Genomic DNA, 18,237 nt, shown 5'->3' with positions numbered 1-18,237 from the left:
TGTTTCCTGTTAGCTTTGTGATCTTGAGCTTGTAATTAACTTTCAGATTTTAGTTTCCTTATCTTTTGAATGAAGAAAATATGTTAGATGTTATTCTTTTTTTAAAAGAGAAAACTTGAGAGGGAACTATTAGGCACACTTTGATTTATCCTTTTAGTTTTAGCTGGGCTTCTAATACCTTTCTGAAGCCTTTCTGAGCTGTATTCCCCACCTCTTCCCCTTAACTCCCATCATGCCATGTGCTTACCAGCATCATCATTATTGTGTCCTATTTTTATTTTCAGTCTTTCATCTAGATCATTAAACGTAGGGATCTTGACTATCTTTGTAATGACTACCATTTGAATAGAAATTATAGTATGTACTTGTTACTCAAAATTTTGTTTGGTAAATAACCATTCTAAATTAATGATATATTAACTCTGGAGCATAGATAGGAGGGGGCTAAATAAATGTCCTCTTTATTCTCGTTAATTCTCGTAATGCAATTTAATAATTCATGATGTGACATCAAGAGTTAGAAATTGAGTAGGTGAGGGCTGGGCACGGTGGCTCATGCCTGTAATCCCAGCACTTAGGGAGGCTGAGGCAGGCGGATCACGAGGTCAGGAGATCGTGACCATCCTGGCTAACACAGTGAAACCCCGTCTCTACTAAAAAATACAAAAAATTAGCCAGGTGTGGTGGCGGGTGCCTGTAGTCCCAGCTACTTGGGAGGCTGAGGCAGGAGAATGGCGTGAACCTGGGAGGCAGAGCTTGCAGTGAGCCGAGATCGCACCACTGCACTCCAGCCTGGGTGACAGAGCGAGACTCTGTCTTTAAAAAAAAAAAAAAAAAAACAAGTTGTATAAGTGAGGTGGACAAGTGAATCCATAGACTATAGTGTGTGAATGTAGATAGAGGTCATCAGAATAGCAGCTACATCACTACACTTAAGATGTTGAGCTAAGTGCTTTTCATGCGTTCTTTTTTTTTTTTTTTTGATCATAAAGACAGTTTTATACTAGGTGGTATTGTCTGTTTTAAATGACGAGCAAAGTAAAATTGAGATGAAGTTAAATAACTTGCCAAAGGTCACATTGCTAGCAGATGGCAGAGCTAGAATGCAGACTCGGAACCATTGGATTCCAAGCCTTTGGTTTTAACTAACACAGCAGACACGTTTTGCTATTAAACTTTCTCATGTCTTAGAACCAATTTGTGTAGGATAAATTAGAGTCATTGGAGGTGGAAAAGTAAAGGTTTAAAAGAGGGTATGTTATGAACTTATTTAAGGGAAAGGGTTAGATCTAATTTATCTTTGCATCCCCAGAGATAATGCCTGGCACATAGCTGATGCTATTTAATGAAGTGCACATTGTCTTCAAGTTCTCTTAGGAATCTACTTACATGTGATTAGTTTCTCTTTTTTATTGTTGTTGTTGAGACAGGGACTTGCTCTGTCACCCAGGATGAAGTGCAGTGGTGTGATCTTGGTGCAGCTGCAACCTCTGCCTCCCAGGCTCAAGTGATTCTTCCACCTCAACCTCCTGAATAGCTGGGTCTACTGGTGTGTGCCACCAAGGCCGGCTGAATTTTTTTTGCTTTTGCCATGTTGCCCAGGCTGGTCTTGAACTTCTGGGCTCAAGTGATCCTCCTGCTTCCCAAAGTGCTGGGATTACAGGCTTGAGCCACCACGCCAGGTCAATGATGAGGTTCCTTAGTATAGTTACCACTGTACATGTGCCACCTAGTGGATGGAGATTATCCGTAGATGGTGGCTACAGATGAAATCGCCTCACCTGTCCTTATCCCAGGGCTGCAGTTGTCCCCACCTTTCTGACTTTGGTGCATTTTGTGACCAAGTGCCATTGCCTGTATTTTAGGTCAGGTTCAAAGTAAGGGAAAAGATATATTGGGGATTTTATATTCAAGAAAAATACCACACTGAATTTTTAAAAATGCAATGTAATTTTTTAAATGTCTGCTCCAATTTCCACAGTTTGGCCTGCAGGCAGTTTGAGCTAATTGGACCTCATGAAAGGCAAAAACTCTGCAAAGTGGTGGAGTCGCCAAACCTGGCCTGTTTTATTGGTTGAATGGCTAGCTTCTTTCTTTAGGCAAAGCATAGGATAGTATTCAAGAGTACATTTTTAATAATAAACTAGAGATAATTAAGTACTGGCATCAGGCATATTTCCTCAGATATCACTGGGTTTGTAGCCATTTCATCCGGAGCATCTCTGGATGACATCTCTGGTTGGATCCCTGGTTGACATCATTTTTATCCAGAGCAGTCTGTTTCACATTCTGCTGCCAAACTCTGACAATTGTTTGAAGACTAGGATTAGGAGAAGAGAGAGAGACATAAACACTCAGTTGTCCTGCCTTGACTTTGACAGATACTAAGATCTAACATAGTCTGCCAAATGAAGAGTGACAGTTAAAGACAGCTTCTGTTATTACCTGAAGTATCACATATTTAGTGATACCTTTTTTGTTGTTTGTTCCTATTTTGTGGCAGGAATTACTGCTATCTAGGAAGCAGTCATAGAGTTCTCTTTATTTGTTAAAGAACACAAGACTGAAACAACAAAATCTAAACCAAAAGTAAAACCAAAACTATCGCTCCCTACTGTTTCTTTAGCAGATCCAGGTTAGAATCATGGGCAGAGCCAGTAATAATAATAGCTAGAGGAGAAAAGAGAACAGGATGAACTCTGAAAGCCTGTCTTCTTACCTGCTTTGTGGGATCAGATCTGGTGCCGGTCCTATTTCTTAAAAAACAAAAACAAAAACAAAAAAACCCTATAGTCTGAATCTTTTTTTTTCTCTTTGAAATGCAGGAAACATAATTTCAAAAGGTTGTATACCTGCAAACCTACTGGCCAACCAGTAACATTAACGTTTAACTTTTCTATTTCCTTCTGGCTCTTATTTGAGGGAGAGATAGACATTGTCCTGCTTGTTTTCCCTTAGCTGTAAGCAATAAAACTCCCCTAAAAATAATAAAAGTGCTATGTATTTTCTTTTTTGGGGATAAAAATAAGGAAAAAGCTGAAACTGTTATATACTTTGCTAGGAGAAGGAAATTTTTGACTAGAGGTCATATATGGTAGATAGCAGCATAGTAAAAGGAAGCAGCCAAGTCATACTTTATTGGAGAGAGCACAGTTTGGGAGTGGAGATAAACGGATCTGGCTCCGGGAAAAAATGTGTTTCCAGGGTAATGTAATGATTTGCGACCCTGGTCCATTTGGCTCATTGTTGGTAAGTTTCTGAAGGCACTATTCTTACTCCTCCTTAAGTTTGTCACTTATTTTTCTCTTCCCCTTTCTTGTTACCCAGTAGTAAGAATGGTATAAAATGGGTATATCCCAAAATGTATTCTGGGACTCTCTGAGTAGAAATGAAATACTTTCATACAGGTATTTATATATATGATAATTTTATAGTACTTTGAATATAATAGGCAGGCAGAGAGAGTCTCTCTAGCAGAACTGTATTCTTTTCTATCTTTGGCTGTAAAAATACTAGAGAGAGGCAACACAGAATACCCTTTGGGTCATTCCAGATGCTTTGCCTAGAGCTACAGGCTGTGTAGGTACAGTCTACATTCCAAATTGTTGTAGGTCATAGCTATATTAAATATTTTAATATAGCCTAAAAAGAGTCAGTTGATTTTCAGACTCCATTATCAGTGTCTCATGGCCTGATCAAGCCACTTGAAGATTTTGTTACGGCAATTCTTCACTCTTTAATACCAGTTTTCTGTGTTAATTAGGGCATGGGTTAAACTGCTGTAACAGAGACCCCAAAATATAGCAGTGGCTTAAATAAAACAAATTGATCTTCTCTCATGTAATATTTCTGAGGATGGAGAGGTGTAGGCTGATGAGTTGTCTTTTGCTCCATATTATTGTTTGTTGACCCAGGTTTCTTCTGTCTTGTCTCTCTGCCATCACCTGGAGCATTGCGCCTCATTGGCAGCATTGCGACTGGGTTGCTGTCATGTCCATTCCAGTCTGTAGGAAAGGGGACTATAATTTAGTGAAGAGCAGGTCACTTCCTTTTAGATGATGAGGTTGCGCAGTTGCTTCTGGTCGTATTCTCTCGGTAAGAACTTGCCATGGTTTGCTGCAAAGAGGGTTGGGGAATAAAGTCTCTAGCTGAGCAGTTGTGTGCCCTACTAAAACTTGAAAAGCATAGAAGATGAAGAGTATGGACTTTGTCCTTTGTCTACTTTCTTTCTTTCTTTTTTTGAGACGGAGTTTTGCTCTTGTTGCCCAGGCTCGAGTGCAATGGCATGATCTCGGCTCACCGCAACCTCCGCCTCCCAAGTTCAAGCAATTCTCCTGCCTCAGCCTTCTGAATAGCTGGGATTACAGGCACGCACCACCTCGCCCGGCTAATTTTGTATTTTTAGTAGAGATGGGGTTTCTCCATGTTGAGGCTGGTCTCGAACTCCTGACCTCAGGTGATCTGCCTGCCTTGGCCTCCCAAAGTGCTGGGATTACAGGCGTGAGCCACTGCGCCCTGCCCCTTTGTCTACTTTCTACAGGTTTATGTGCCTTGTTCATCTTTGGAGTTATTTAGCTATTCTTGATCTGAATACCTTTTTTCGGGGGGGATTCAAATTGTATTTCACTCATCTGTGGCACATTCATTTTGTTCATGAGGTCATTTGTCACATAGAAATGTAAATTTTCACTTTATTATTCCTTTTGAATACAAGCTTACATATTTGTAGATTTGATTCTAGATACTTTATCAATTTTGTCTCTAGGGATAGACAGGACACCTTGATTGATAGACTGTATAAACACTTAAGGTCAGCTTTTCTATTTCAATTTTTTAAAAAAGAAAAGAAACATGTTATTTTAAGTATGAAAACCAAAACCATCTGTTTGATGCTTCATGTTATCATTAATTTTATGATTTGATAGGATTTACAATTATTTGTAGTTTTTTCTAACTACCCAAGAATAGTTATACAAATTGTTTGTTTTTCAAAATACTTTTCTAAAATTCATTTTGAATGTAGAAGATAGTTTTCTTTTTTTAAAGAGGGAAGTCAGATTGAAGTGCTAATCTGAGCGATAAGAGATAAAGTTTTGTGTGAAATTTAGTGTTCAAGCTGCTAAATATGTCTAGTGTATAGTTAAAATATGGTGTGGAACTCAGGAGAGGAGTTAGTGCTAGAGATGTTGACTTACAAATCATAAAGTCCAGAGGAAATTGTTGAAATGTGGATAATAAGTTCTTCAAAGAGGAGCTTATAGGCTGGGAGTAGTGACTCATGCCTGTATTCTTGGCACTTTGGGAGGCCAAGGCCGGAGGATGATTTGAGGCCAGGAGTTTGAGACTAGCCTGGGCAACGTAGTGAGACCCCCATCTCTACAAAAAAAAATGAAAAAGAATGTGGTGACATGTGCCTGTGGTCCCAGCTGCTTGGGAGGCTAAGGCGGGAGGATTCTTGAGCCCAAGAATGCGAATCATACTACTGCACTCCAGCATGGGCGACAGAGTGAGTCCTTTTCTCAAAAACGAAAACAACCACCCAACCCCAGGAGTATATAAAGGATGTATAGAGGGCTGTACCTATATTTAGAGGTCTAAAGGAAATCAGCTGAAGAGATAGATATTAGACTATTATATCTCTGTGCTTATAAAAGATAGAAGATCATTTCACTAAGGAGGAAGTGGTCCTGGTGTGAAGTGAATTTTTAGGATGTTTGAAGAAAGCTTGTGGGTGCTAACTGGATTGTTAATTCTTTTGCCGTTGGTCTATTGGTGGTGTTGACGAGAATAATTGTGTGTGTGTGTGTGTGTGTGTGTGTGTGTGTGTGTGTGTGTGTGTTTTGAGACGCAGTTTCATTCCTGTTGCCCAGGCTGGAGTGCAGTGGCATGATCTCGGCTCACTGCAACCTCCATCTCCCAGGTTTAAGCGATTCTCCTGCCTCAGCCTCCCGAGTAGCTGGGATTACAGGCATGTGCCACCACGCCCGGCTAATTTTATATTTTTAGTAGAGACAGGGTTTCACCATGTTGTTGGTCAGGCTGGTCTCGAATTCCGGACCTCAGGTTATCCGCCCACCTTGGCCTCCCAAAGTGCTGGGATTACAGGTGTGCGTCACCACACCCAGCTGAGAATAATTGTTATAATAGGAGGCTGGATACAATTAGAAAGGTATAGTTGAAGGGGAAGGTAGTAGAGTTCAGTCATGCCATCTCATGAATTTGGTGGTAAAAGGAAAGACAGAGAAGAGGCGCTTGAAAGGACTTTAAGATGTTTTTGTTTGTTTGGGGTTAGTGATGCAGAAAGGTCTAAATAAATTTCAAGTTAGAAAAGAAGGAGCCAGCCAAGAGCATGGAACTGCATCATGAGCACTGGTGGGGAGGTGTAATGTCCCTTCATTGTAGTAATAGAGCATGACAGACAGAGTGGACATATAATTTTTATTAAACAAGAAGAATGATGTTAGGGGTAGTGGTGTGTGGAAATCCTCTCAGCTGTTAGGCTGCCTCCTGAGAAAGAACATTTAAGGTGTTTGGGGTTGGATTCAAGGAGAATGGAAAAAGGCAATAAAGTGAAGATTTGTCCTTTTCAAATATTAAGCTTTTAGAATGGGTAATAATTAAGATACATAATGAGTCTTTTAATGATGATTTTATAAAGTGTGAAACAATTTTTAATGAGTCACTTTGAAATACATTTGTTCTGTAGACCAATTGCTATAATCCTGAAATAAGATTGTTTTTTTGGCCGGGCACAGTGGCTCATGCCTATAATTCCAGCACTTTGGGAGGCCGAGGCAGGTGGATCATCTGAGGTCAGGAGTTCAAGACCGGCCTGGCCAACGTGGTGAAACCCAGTCTCTACTAAAAATACAAAAATTAGCCAGGCATGGTGGTGGGCGCCTGTCATCCCAGCTATTCAGGAGGCTGAGGCAGGAGAATCGCTTGAACCCGGGAGGCAGAGGTGGCAGTGAGTCGAGATCGCACCATTGCATTCCAGCCTGGGTGGACAGAGCGAGACTCCATCCAAAAAAAAAAAAAAAAAAAGAAAAAAAAAATCTTGTTGTTGTTGTTGTTGTTGTTGTTGAGGTAGGATCTAGATGTGTTGCTCAGGCTGGAGTCCAGTGGTGCCATCACAGCTCACTTGTAGCCTCCGCTGCCGGGGCTTCATTGATTCTCCCACCTCAGCCACCAGAGTACCTAGGACTACAGGTGTGTGCCACTATGCTTAGCTAAGTTTTTGTAGAGATGGGGTGTCACCATGTTTCCCAGGCTGTCTTGAACTACTGGGCTCAAGCAATATGCCTGCCTCAGCCTCCCAAGGTGCTGGGATTACATGTGTGAGCCACTACACCTGGCCAAAAATAAGATTTTTTTTTTTTTTTTGAGACAGGGTCTGGCTTTGTCACCTAGGCCTGAGTACAGTGGCACGATCCCAGCTCACTGCAGCCTCTGGCTCCCAGGTTCAAGGCATATCCTTCCATGTCAGCCTCCTGAGTAGCTGACATTATAAGCACTCACCACCTTGCCTGGCTAATTTTTACATTTTTTGTTGAGATGAGGTTTCACCATCTTGCCCAGGCCGGTCTGAAACTCCTGAGCTCAAGGGATTTGCTTGCCTTGGCCTCTCAAAGTGCAGGGATTACAGGCATGAGCCACCATGCCTAGCCAAGATTCTTAACATTTATTACTAGGATGAAACTTCTCTGAGTCAGCTATAATTTGGGCACAAGGAAAAGTATACCATGCTTCACATTATTTTGATAATCATTTTGTGGTAGAGAATAAAGATGCACAATACCACTAATTACGTGCATAAACTTTTCTTATATTAGTGAAGTATTGTTATTTGTTGTTTCTTTTTACATTATGACCTATGCTTTATAGATACACTCACCAGTGATTAAAATAAACACAAAAATGACTCTTTGTTTTCTCTTGTTTACTGTTAAGCAGAAATCAAAGAACAATCTGCAGAAGAGGATGCTGAAGCAGAAGTGGATAACAGCAAACAGCTAATTCCAACTCTTCAGCGATCTGTGTCTGAGGAATCGGCAAACTCCCTGGTCTCTGTTGGTGTAGAAGCCAAAATCAGGTTAGAGAATGAATGCAGCTGGATTGGATATTAGTGACAGGAATAAAGCAGTGAAATGACTATAGAGAAAATTCAAGGAGTATGAGTTTAGGATGAAAATCTGGGTGGGATTTTATGATTTAGTAGCTAAATTTGAAGCTGATACCTCTGTGTTTAGTTGGGATGAGTTACATCTGTGGGCTTAGGCAATTGTAGAGCAGGGCAGCACACTAGGGTTTTACTCTAGTCACCTCAGGCCAGTACAGGATGTTACCAATGTGCTATTCCTGGCAGAAGACATAAATGTGAGCATTTAGCATGAGGATTAATTTTTGATACTTACCTGTAAACTTAAGTTTATACTTTTGTTCCTTACCTTCTCCCCATTCATTAAAAAAGGAAACACAGGACATTATAATCTATTTTTTTTCTTTCTTTTTTCTCCCCCCCCTCCACCACCCCTTTTTTTGAGATGGAGTCTTGCTCTGTCACCAAGCTGGAGTGCAGTGGTGCCATCTCAGCTCACTGCAACCTCTAATTCCCTGGTTCAAGAGAGTCTTCTGCCTCAGGCTCCTGAGTAGCTAGGATTATAGGCATGCACCACCATGCCCAGCTAATTTTTGTGTTTTTAGTAGAGACAGGGTTTCACCATGTTGGCCAGGATGGTCTCGATCTCCTGACCTCGTGATCCACCTGCCTCGGCTTCCCAAAGTGCTGGGATTACAGGCATGAGCCACTACACTGGGCCTGTAACATATCATTGTATAATTCAGCTTTGAAGTTTTAAGAGTTTTTAGACCTTATTTGAAAGACATGAATAAAATAATGAAATTATCCATCAGTTTGGTACTCCCATCTCCTTCCTTCCCTCCCTCCTTACCTGTCTCCCTCCCTTCTTTCCCTCCTTCCTTCCCGCCCTCCTTCCCTCCCTTTCTCCCTCCTTCCCCTCCATCCCTTCTCCCTCCTTCCTCCCTTCTACTTCCGTTTCCTCTTCCCTTTTCTTCCTTTCCTTTCTTTTTTTTTTTTATTTTTTGAGGCAAGGTCTTACTCTATTGCCCAGGCTAGAGTGCAGTAGTGTGATCACAGCTCACTGCAGCCTCAACCTCCCAGGCTCAGGTGATCCTCCCACCTTAGCCTCCCAGGTGGCTGGGACTACAGGTGTGTGCCACCATACTTGGCTAATTTTTAAGCTTTTTTTTTGGTAGAGATTGGGTCTCTTTATGTTATCCAGGTTGGTCTGGAACTCCTGGGCTAAAGCAATGCTCCTGTCTCAGCCTCCCTAAGTGGTGGAAGTGCAAGCATGAACCACTGCACCTGACCTCTCTCATCTTCTTGAACCATTTTCTTTCTTTTGCTTTTGGGACATCTCACTCCTCATTTTATCTTTTGCTAGTTGCTGTGGAGATTCTACGTGTTTATAATTTTGGAGTTCTTAAGGATAAGCCCTCAGATATCTTGTCTACTTTTTGTCTCTGTTCACTCCCTGGGAAAGAAAGCTCATTCATTCTAATGGCTGTAACCTCTGTGTGTGCCCTTAAGAGTCTCACGTGTTCATTTCCATTACTCTTCTTTACCTGAACTCCAGACTTTTATGTCCAACTGTCTGCTTGACATCTCCATTTGGAAGTGTATTAGACACCTCACCCTTAACATGTCCAGTACCATGCTTGATTCTGCCTCCACCTCTGCCCCAAGTCTGCTTCTCCCCACGATTTCCTCATTTCAATAAATAATGCCAGTATTCACTCAGTTGTTTAGTCCAGAAACTTTGAAAGTTAATCCTTGATTTCTATCTTTTCTCATACCTTGTAGCTCAACTCGATAACCCAAACAACTTGTTAGTGTCTTAACTTGCCTAACATTTTAGTTGAAGTCACTGTTATCCTTTGGAAGTTGTAGTAGCCTTTTAAGCAGTCTTTCTGCTTCTCTTTACCTTTCCATAGTCCAATTTGTTTATAGCACAGTTGCAAAAATTATTCTAATAATGATAATCAGGTCCCCACTCTCCACTCTCTTTCATGACTATTATATTTAAATTATATTCATAATTTCAAGTACTTACCATGTCTACAAGGTGTGATCTGTTCCTGACTGCCTCTCTCATGTCATTTGTCACTCACTGTGCTCTCACCACATTGGCCTCACTCCTTTAAATGTGCTGATGGGGTTTCTGTCTGAGAGCTTTGGTGCTTGCTCTGCTTGTCTCCTGGCTTACCTCCCAGAGAGGCCACCTTGCTGATAATACTAGCCTTCTCTGAAGGGCCACATCCAGCTTAGCCTCAGTCAGCTTAGGAAAAAGAACATACAATGTGAATCAACAAAAGAACACACTGGTGTTTGTTATACTGTAGTCCTCTCCTCCTCCTCCTCCAATATTTTTTGGGAGGTTTGAACATTTTCAAAATAAAGGAGTAGGATGGAAAAGAAGACAGCAGCTCCCACCATATTTTACATAGTAACCTGCTTTATTTTTCTTTGTGGCACTTATTATTTTCCAACAGTTCATTTGACTGTCATGTGAACTCTGAAGACAGGCACTTTGTTGGTGGGCTTTGTTCACCACACTGTGTCCTGCACTTAATAGTTCCTGACGGAGATTAGGTGCTGTATAAATTTTTTTTTCTTTTTTCTTTTTTTTTTTTTTTTGAGGCGGAGTCTCGCTCTGTCGCCCAGGCTGGAATGCAGTGGCGCGATCTCGGCTCACTGCAAGCTCCGCCTCCTGGGTTCATGCCATTCTTCTGCCTCAGCCTCCTGAGTAGCTGGGACTACAGGCGCCCGCCACCACGCCTGGCTAATTTTTTGTATTTTTAGTAGAGACGGGGTTTCAATGTGTTAGCCAGGATGGCCTTGATCTCCTGACCTCGTGATCCACCCGCCTTGGCCTCCCAAAGTGTTGGGAGTACAGGCGTGAGTCACTGTGCCCGGCCCAATATATTTTTAATGAATAATGAATTCTAGTTGATTGAAAAGCATTTAAAGTTCTGCTTAAATTTTTGTAGTTTGATACTACCATGAACTTTACTTTTTGCTATGTGTTATATAGAGATTAGAAATGGTGTAATGCATATGTGGAGTTGAGAGGTACAGAATGCAGAATATTTGCTAGTTTAGAGCAGGTGCCTGAGAGCCTTCTGAAAGTATTCTGTGCCTCTGTATCCTCTAGGCCTACTTCGGGAACCCATTGTAGTTCTTAACCTCCTTGCTTGGTTCTTCTGCAGATCTTAAGGACACAGTATGCCTGACTGACTTATCTTTTTGTCACCTGTGAGTAGCACACTGTCACTGTTAGTCCTCATCTAATACTTGTACAGAGAATGAAAGTTAAAAGCTACTCATGAATATATGATAATTTCATTTATAATAATCATGGCCTATCAGTGGAAAAGAATAGGTCACTCAATAATTGGCTATCTATGTAAAAAATATAGGTAGATTGATGCTCATACCACATGGGAAAATAACCTTGAGGTAGATTAATAAGCAATGCCATTGTTATTTATTTATCCTGGGCTATACTACCACTACCACTGTTATTTTCATTAGACAGGACAGAGTGAATGTACACTGTGAGAAAGCCAGCATACTGTAAATACAGACCTGGTGTTTATTCCAGGCTCCGACTTTTTGACCTTTATTTATTCATTTTTATCTCTCCCACAGTTCCCTTAAAATAGGATGAACAGATTGAATTTAATGAATTTTATTTTATTTTATTTTTTTTGAGACAGAGTCTCGCTCTGTCGCCCAGGCTGGAGTGCAATGACACGATCTCAGCTCACTGCAGGCTCCGCCTCCTGGGTTCACGCGATTCTCCTGCCTCAACCTCCCAAGTAGCTGGGACCACAGGCGCCTGCCACCACGCCCGGCTAATTTTTTTGTATTTTTAGTAGAGACAGGGTTTCACAGTGTTAGCCAGGATGGTCTCGATCTCCTGACCTCGTGATCCGCACATCTCGGCCTCCCAAAGTGCTGGGATTACAGGCGTGAGCCGCCGTCCCCGGCCTGAATTTAATGAATTTTAATGGTGCAGTATATAAAATGTTCTAAATGAATCTGTAGATAGATAATCATCCTATTATAATTAATAGGATTTTAGCAAGATTGCTAGATAACAAAATCAAAATGCAAAAATCACATGTATTTATATATATTAGGAACACAGTTAAATGGTATTTTTTAGAATATTTTCCAATAATATAAAATAATATGTGACTAGGATTATGTGCAAAAATGTAAGACTTTTGTAGAGAAAATTATAAAACTTTTTGGAAAGATTAAGGATCACAGACATAATAGCAATATAATACTCACATTTTAGGGGATTCAGTATTTTAAAGATGTTCTTTCCCAGTTGATCTGTAGGTTCAAGAAAATTCTAATAAAAATTTCTACAGTAAATTTTACAAGCTGATTTTAATTTATATGAATATGCAAAAGACAGGATAAGCCAAAGGACCCATGAAGAAGAGGAAGGATTGCTTAACTTGATACTAAGACTTTTCGTAACACGCTAATAAATTAAGTCAGTGCTGTATTACCACAGAAACAGACAAATAGACTAATGGATCAGAATAGGGAACCCAGATACAGATACATGAGTAATATGGACAGGTTATTTATGACAAAGGGGCATCACAAATTAGTGAGGAAGGAAGTCTCTTTCAACAATTGTGCTAGAACAATTAGACATACTTTAAAAAAAAAAAAAGCTAATTTATTCATGTCTACTCCAGTTAATTTATAGACTTACATGTGAGAAGCAAATTAATAAAAGAAGTTAATGTAGAGGAATTTCTTCATTGCTTTGGGGTAAGGAAAGACTTTTAAAAAACAAATGGAAAGCCCTAATTATGGAAAAGGGTTGATTGGCCAGGCACAGTGGCTCATGCCTATAATCCTAGCACTTTGGGAGGTTGAGGCAGGAGGATTGCTTGAGCCCAGGAGTTCGAGACCAGCCTGACTCGAACATGACAAAGCCCTGTCTCTACAAAAAATACAAAAATTAGTAGGACTTGGTGGTGCTACTCAGGAGGCTGAGGTGGGAGGATCGCTTGAGCCCAGGAGGTCGAGGCTGTAGTGAGCTGTGATCCTGCCACTGCACTCCAGCCTGGGTGACATAGTGAGACCCTGTCTCAAAAAAAAAAACACACACATAAAAAGAAAAGGGGCCGGGTGCAGTGGCTCATGCCTGTAATCCCAGCCCTTTGGGAGGCTAAGGTGGGTGGATCCCTGAGGTCAGGAGTTTGGGACCAGCCTGGCCAACATGGTGAAACCCCATCTCTACTAACAATACAAAAATTAGCTGGGCGTGGTGGTGGGCACCTGTAATCCCAGCTACTTGGGAGGCCGAGGCAAAATTGCTTGAACCTGGGAGGTGGACGTTGCAGTGAGCCAAGATCGCACCATTGCACTCCAGCCTGGGCGACAAGAGAGAAACTGCATCTCAAAAAAAGAAAAGAAAAGGATTGATTAATACCACTATACTTAAATTTACAACTTTTCATGAAAAATACCAAGAGTAAAAAGATACATGACAGAAAAGGGAAAAATATTTCTAAAGCATATAACTAACAAAGAACTTATGTTCATATGTATTTAAAAATGAAGCAAAACAATGCAATAAGAAAAAGCTTCTGTAGAAGGCAGTAAGCATTACTTGATTACTTGCAATAAACATTACTTGATTATGACATTTTTTAAACATGCTGTTGGGTTTTAGTTAGCTAATATTTTGTTTATGTTCATAAGCAATATGAATTTTTGTAATATTGTAATGTCCTAGTTTTGGAGACAAAATTACACTAGCCTCGTGTGTGAGGCATCTTTCAGTTTTCTTATTTTCTGGAACAGCTAGTTTAAGACAGGAATTGACTCCATGTAAGTTTGAAGTAACTGTCATAAAATTACATGGGTCTGTGGGGTTTCTTATAGAAAATGAAGTCACTACCAGTTCAATTCAAAGATTTTTTTCTTTGAATATGTATTCCATAAATTTGCTCCCCACTTCCAAGTTTTTTTCTATTCAGCTGTCTGTTTCATCTTTTACCAATTTTCTCATGTTATATTTTTCGCAGAACATATAAATTTTATCTAAAATGATTCATGATACATTTATTATTTTTTAAATGTTATTTTTGATTGGCAAATCCTAATTGTACATTTATGAGTACAGTGTGATGTTTCAATTCATGAATGCAAAGTGGAATGATTGAATCAAGCAAATTAACATCCATTACCTTGATTAACTCTCATTTGTTATTTGAAATTTACTCTTAAGTTGCTGCAAAAGTGATTGCGGTTTTTGCCATTACTTTTAATGGCAGAACCACAATCACTTTTGCACCAAACTAATAGTTATTTTAAAATATAGGTCACCCTGCTATGCACTATATCTCAAAACCTATTCCTCCTGTCTCAACCTTCGTATCCTTTGCACCAAACTGTTATTTTAAAATATAGGTCACCCTACTATGTAGTATATCTCAAAACCTATTCCTCCTATCTCAATTTTCGTATCCTTTGACCAACAACTTACTATTTCCTTCTTCCTGCCTTACCTTCTCCGAGTGTCTGGTTACCATCACTCTGCTACTGGTTCTTTTAGTTCAACTTTTTTAGATTCTACATATAAGTGAGATCATGCCGTATTTGTCTTTCTGTGCCTGGATTATTTCACTTAGCATGATATCCTCTAGATTCATCTGAGTTGTTGCAGATGACAGGTCCCTCCCGCTTCTCTCTCTCTCTCTCTCTCTCTCCCTCCCCTCTTCCTTAATCCCCTTCCCCTCCCCTGCCTGCCTCCCTTCCCTTCCCCTCCCCTCCCCCTCTTTTTCTACCTCCCCTTCCCTCCCTCTTTTTTCCTTCCTTCCCTCCCTCCCTCCGTCCCTCCCTCCTTCCCTTCCTTCCTTCCTTCTTTCCTTTTTTTCTTTCCTTCCTTTCTTTCTCTTTCTCTCTTTTTTTTTCTTTGAAAGGGTGTCACTCTGTTGCCCAGGCTGGAGTACAATGCCGTGCTCACAACTCACTGCAGTCTCAACTTCCTGGGCTCAGGCAATCCTCCCACCACAGCCTCCAAGTGGCTGGGACTACAGTTGTGTGCTCACCACACCAGGCTAATTTTTTAAATTTTATGTAGAGATGGAGTCTTACTATGTTGCCCAGGCTGGTTTTGAATATCTGGGCTCAAGCAGTCCTCCAGCCTTGGCCTCCCGAAGTGCTGGGATTATAGGCATGAGCCACCACTCCCCATCCTCCCGCTTTTCAAGGCTGAATAGTATTCCATTGTTTATGTATACCATGTTTTGTTTATCCATTCATCTATTGATGGATACTTAGGTTGATTCCATACCTGGTTATTGTAAGTAATGCTGTAGTAAGCATGGGCATGCAGATATCCTTTTGACATTGATTTCAGTTTGTTTGGATATATACCCAGAAGTGCGATTACTAGATTATATGGTAATTCTATTTTTAGTTTTTTGAGGAACCTCTTTACCATTTTCCATAATGGCTGTACTAATTGACACCCCCACAGCAATGTACAGGACTTCCATTTTTTCTGTATCCTTGGCAATACTTATCTTTCATCTTTTTAATAGTAGCCATTTGTTAGGCGTTAGCCAATAGCCAGGTGTTACGTGATGTATACTTGTTTTAATTTTCATTTCCCTAATGAGTAGTGATGCTGAGCATTTTCTCATGGACCTGTTGGCCATTTGTATGTGTTCTTTTGAGAAATGTCTGTTCAGGTCCTTTGCCCATTTTTTAATCAGGTTGTTTTCTTGCTGTTTATTTGGGTTCCATATATATTTTGGATATTAAATATTTTCTACCATTCTGTGCGTTGTGTCTTTACTTTGTTAATATTTTCATTTGCCATAAGGAGCTTGGTGGTTTAGCCATCCCATTTGTCTATTATTGCTTTTGTTGCCTATGCTTTCAGGGTCATATCCAAAAAGTTATTGCCCACATGGAACTTTCTCCCTATGTTTTATTCTAGTAGTTTTATAGTTTGACATCCTAAACATAAGACTTCCATCTATTTTGAATTGATTTTTATGTGTTATGTGAGACAAGGGTATGATTTTATTCTCGTGCATATGGATATACAGTTTTTTCAGTGCCATTTATTGAGGAGACAGTTCTTTACCCATTGTGTTTTCTTGGCATCTTTGTTATAAATCAACTTAGTGTAAATGCGTGAGTTCATTCCTGTTCCATTGGTCGATGTGTCTTCTTGTTTTTTGAGCCAGGGTGGTATTTGTAGCCCAGGCTGGAGTGCGGTGGTATGATCTTGGCTTTTTGCAACCTCTGTCTTCTGAGCTGAAGCCATCCACCCACCTCAGCCTCTTGAGTACCTGGGACTACAGGTGTTCACTACCACCCCTGGCTTATTTTCATATTTTTAGTAGAGACGGGGTTTCACCATGTTGCCCAGGCTGGTTTCAGACTCTGGGCTCAAGCTGTCTGCCTGCCTCAGCCTACCCAAGTGCTGGGATTACAAGTGTGAACCACCGTGCCTGTCCAGATGTATGGTTTTTTTTTTTTTTTTTTTTTTTGGTGCCAGTACCATACTATTTTGATTACAATCATTTTGTAATGTTTTGAAATCAGACAGTGTGATGCATCCAGCATTGTTCTTTTTGCTCAAGGTTGTTTTGGCTGTTTGATGTCTTCTGTGCTTCCATATAAATTTAAGGATAATTTATTTCTGCGAAAATCGACATTGGAATTTCGATAGATATTGCATTGAATCTGTAGATCACTTTGGGTAGTATGGACAGTTAGTTTCACAGTATTAATTCTTCCAGTCCATGAACATAGGATATCTTCCCATTTCTTGATGTTTTCTTAAATTTCTTTTGTGAGTTTTATGGTTTTCAGTATACAGGTCTTTTACCTCCCTGGTTGAAATTACACCTAAGTATTTAATTTTTTTGTTGCTATTGTAAATGGGATTATTACATTAATTTTCTTTTAGGATCGTTTGCTGTTAGTATATAGAAATGCTACTGATTTTTGTATATTTACTTTGTGTCCTGCTACTTTATCAGATTTGTTTATTCTAACAGTTTTTTGGTGGAGTCTTTAGGGTTTTCCATATATAAGATCATGCCATCAGCAAATAAAGACAGTTTCACTTCTTCCTTTCCTACTGGGATCCCTTATGTCTTTCTCTTGACCATATTGCTCTGCCTAGGACTTCCAGTAATATATTGAAATTTTTATATTCAGTATTTTATATTTTATATCAATTTTATATTCAGTATTTTCATTATGATTTTATTTCACATATTGGGATTTCCATTTTAAGTGAAAGATTCTTAAACAATATCTTTTCTAGTTTCCAAATTTATTTATTTATTTATTTATTTATTTATTTATTTATTTATTTATTTATTTATTTTCTTGAAAGGGAGTCTCGCTCTGTTGCCCAGGCTATGCAATGGTGCGATCTTGGCTCACTGGAACCACCACCTCCTAGGTTCAAGCGATTCTCCTGCCTCAGCCTCCTGAGTAGCTGGGACTACAGGCGTGTGCCACCATACCCAGCTAACTTTTGTATTTTTAGTAGAGACGGGGTTTCACCATGTTGGTCAGGCTGGTCTCAAACTCCTGACCTCAGGTGATCCACCTGCCTCGGCCTCCTAAAGTGTTGGAATTATAGGCATGAGCCACTGCACCTGGCCAGAAAATTTTAAGTTATCCATTTATTATACATTTTTATTTTTACTGCATTATTGTCAGAGAATGTTGCCTGCATGATGTTGGTCACTTGCTGTGTATCATGTATTCTTTTATGGCCTACTATGTAATCCACTCTTGAAATATTTTAATATACTTGAAAAGAATGTGAACCGTTAGTTGTAGATAGAGCTGAATATAGTATCTCAAACTAATTTATTATGCTCAGGTAATTAATAAATAATGAACAATAAAGATGTTCAATACTTAATTTTTATTGGTTTGACATAGTATTTTCTGAGAAAAATAATTAAAATCTTCCACTGTTGTTGATTTAATTTTTTTAGTCTTCCAGTTTTGTTAGTACAGGTTGAGTTTCTCCTATCCAAAATGCTTGGGACAGGCCAGGTGCGGTGGTTCATGCCTGTAATCCCATCACTTTAGGTGACCAAGGCAGGTGGATCACCTGAGGCCAGGAGTTTGAG

The 18,237-nt window shown here is 39.9% G+C and overlaps 1 protein-coding gene across 21 annotated transcripts in view; it reads left to right on the top strand.

Moving 5' to 3' along the window:
* The window catches only part of KMT2C (lysine methyltransferase 2C), a 300,175-nt gene that overhangs the window by 98,276 nt on the left and 183,662 nt on the right, over positions 1-18,237 (top strand). For 16 of the 21 annotated variants that reach the window (XM_055392455.2, XM_055392466.2, XM_055392454.2 and 13 more), the window contains one exon: positions 7,951-8,092. In XM_055392455.2, the coding sequence (XP_055248430.1) occupies positions 7,951-8,092 (142 nt within the window). The remainder of the gene's footprint in view (positions 1-7,950; positions 8,093-18,237) is intronic. The other 5 variants (XM_055392460.2, XM_055392459.2, XM_055392467.2 and 2 more) reach the window with 1 other exon arrangement.

This window comes from Gorilla gorilla, chromosome 6 (genome assembly GCF_029281585.2).
Source record: "Gorilla gorilla gorilla isolate KB3781 chromosome 6, NHGRI_mGorGor1-v2.1_pri, whole genome shotgun sequence".
Classification (NCBI taxonomy): domain Eukaryota; kingdom Metazoa; phylum Chordata; class Mammalia; order Primates; family Hominidae; genus Gorilla; species Gorilla gorilla.
Note: the sequence above shows the minus strand (reverse complement) of the source record. Positions and strands in the feature narration are given on the sequence as shown.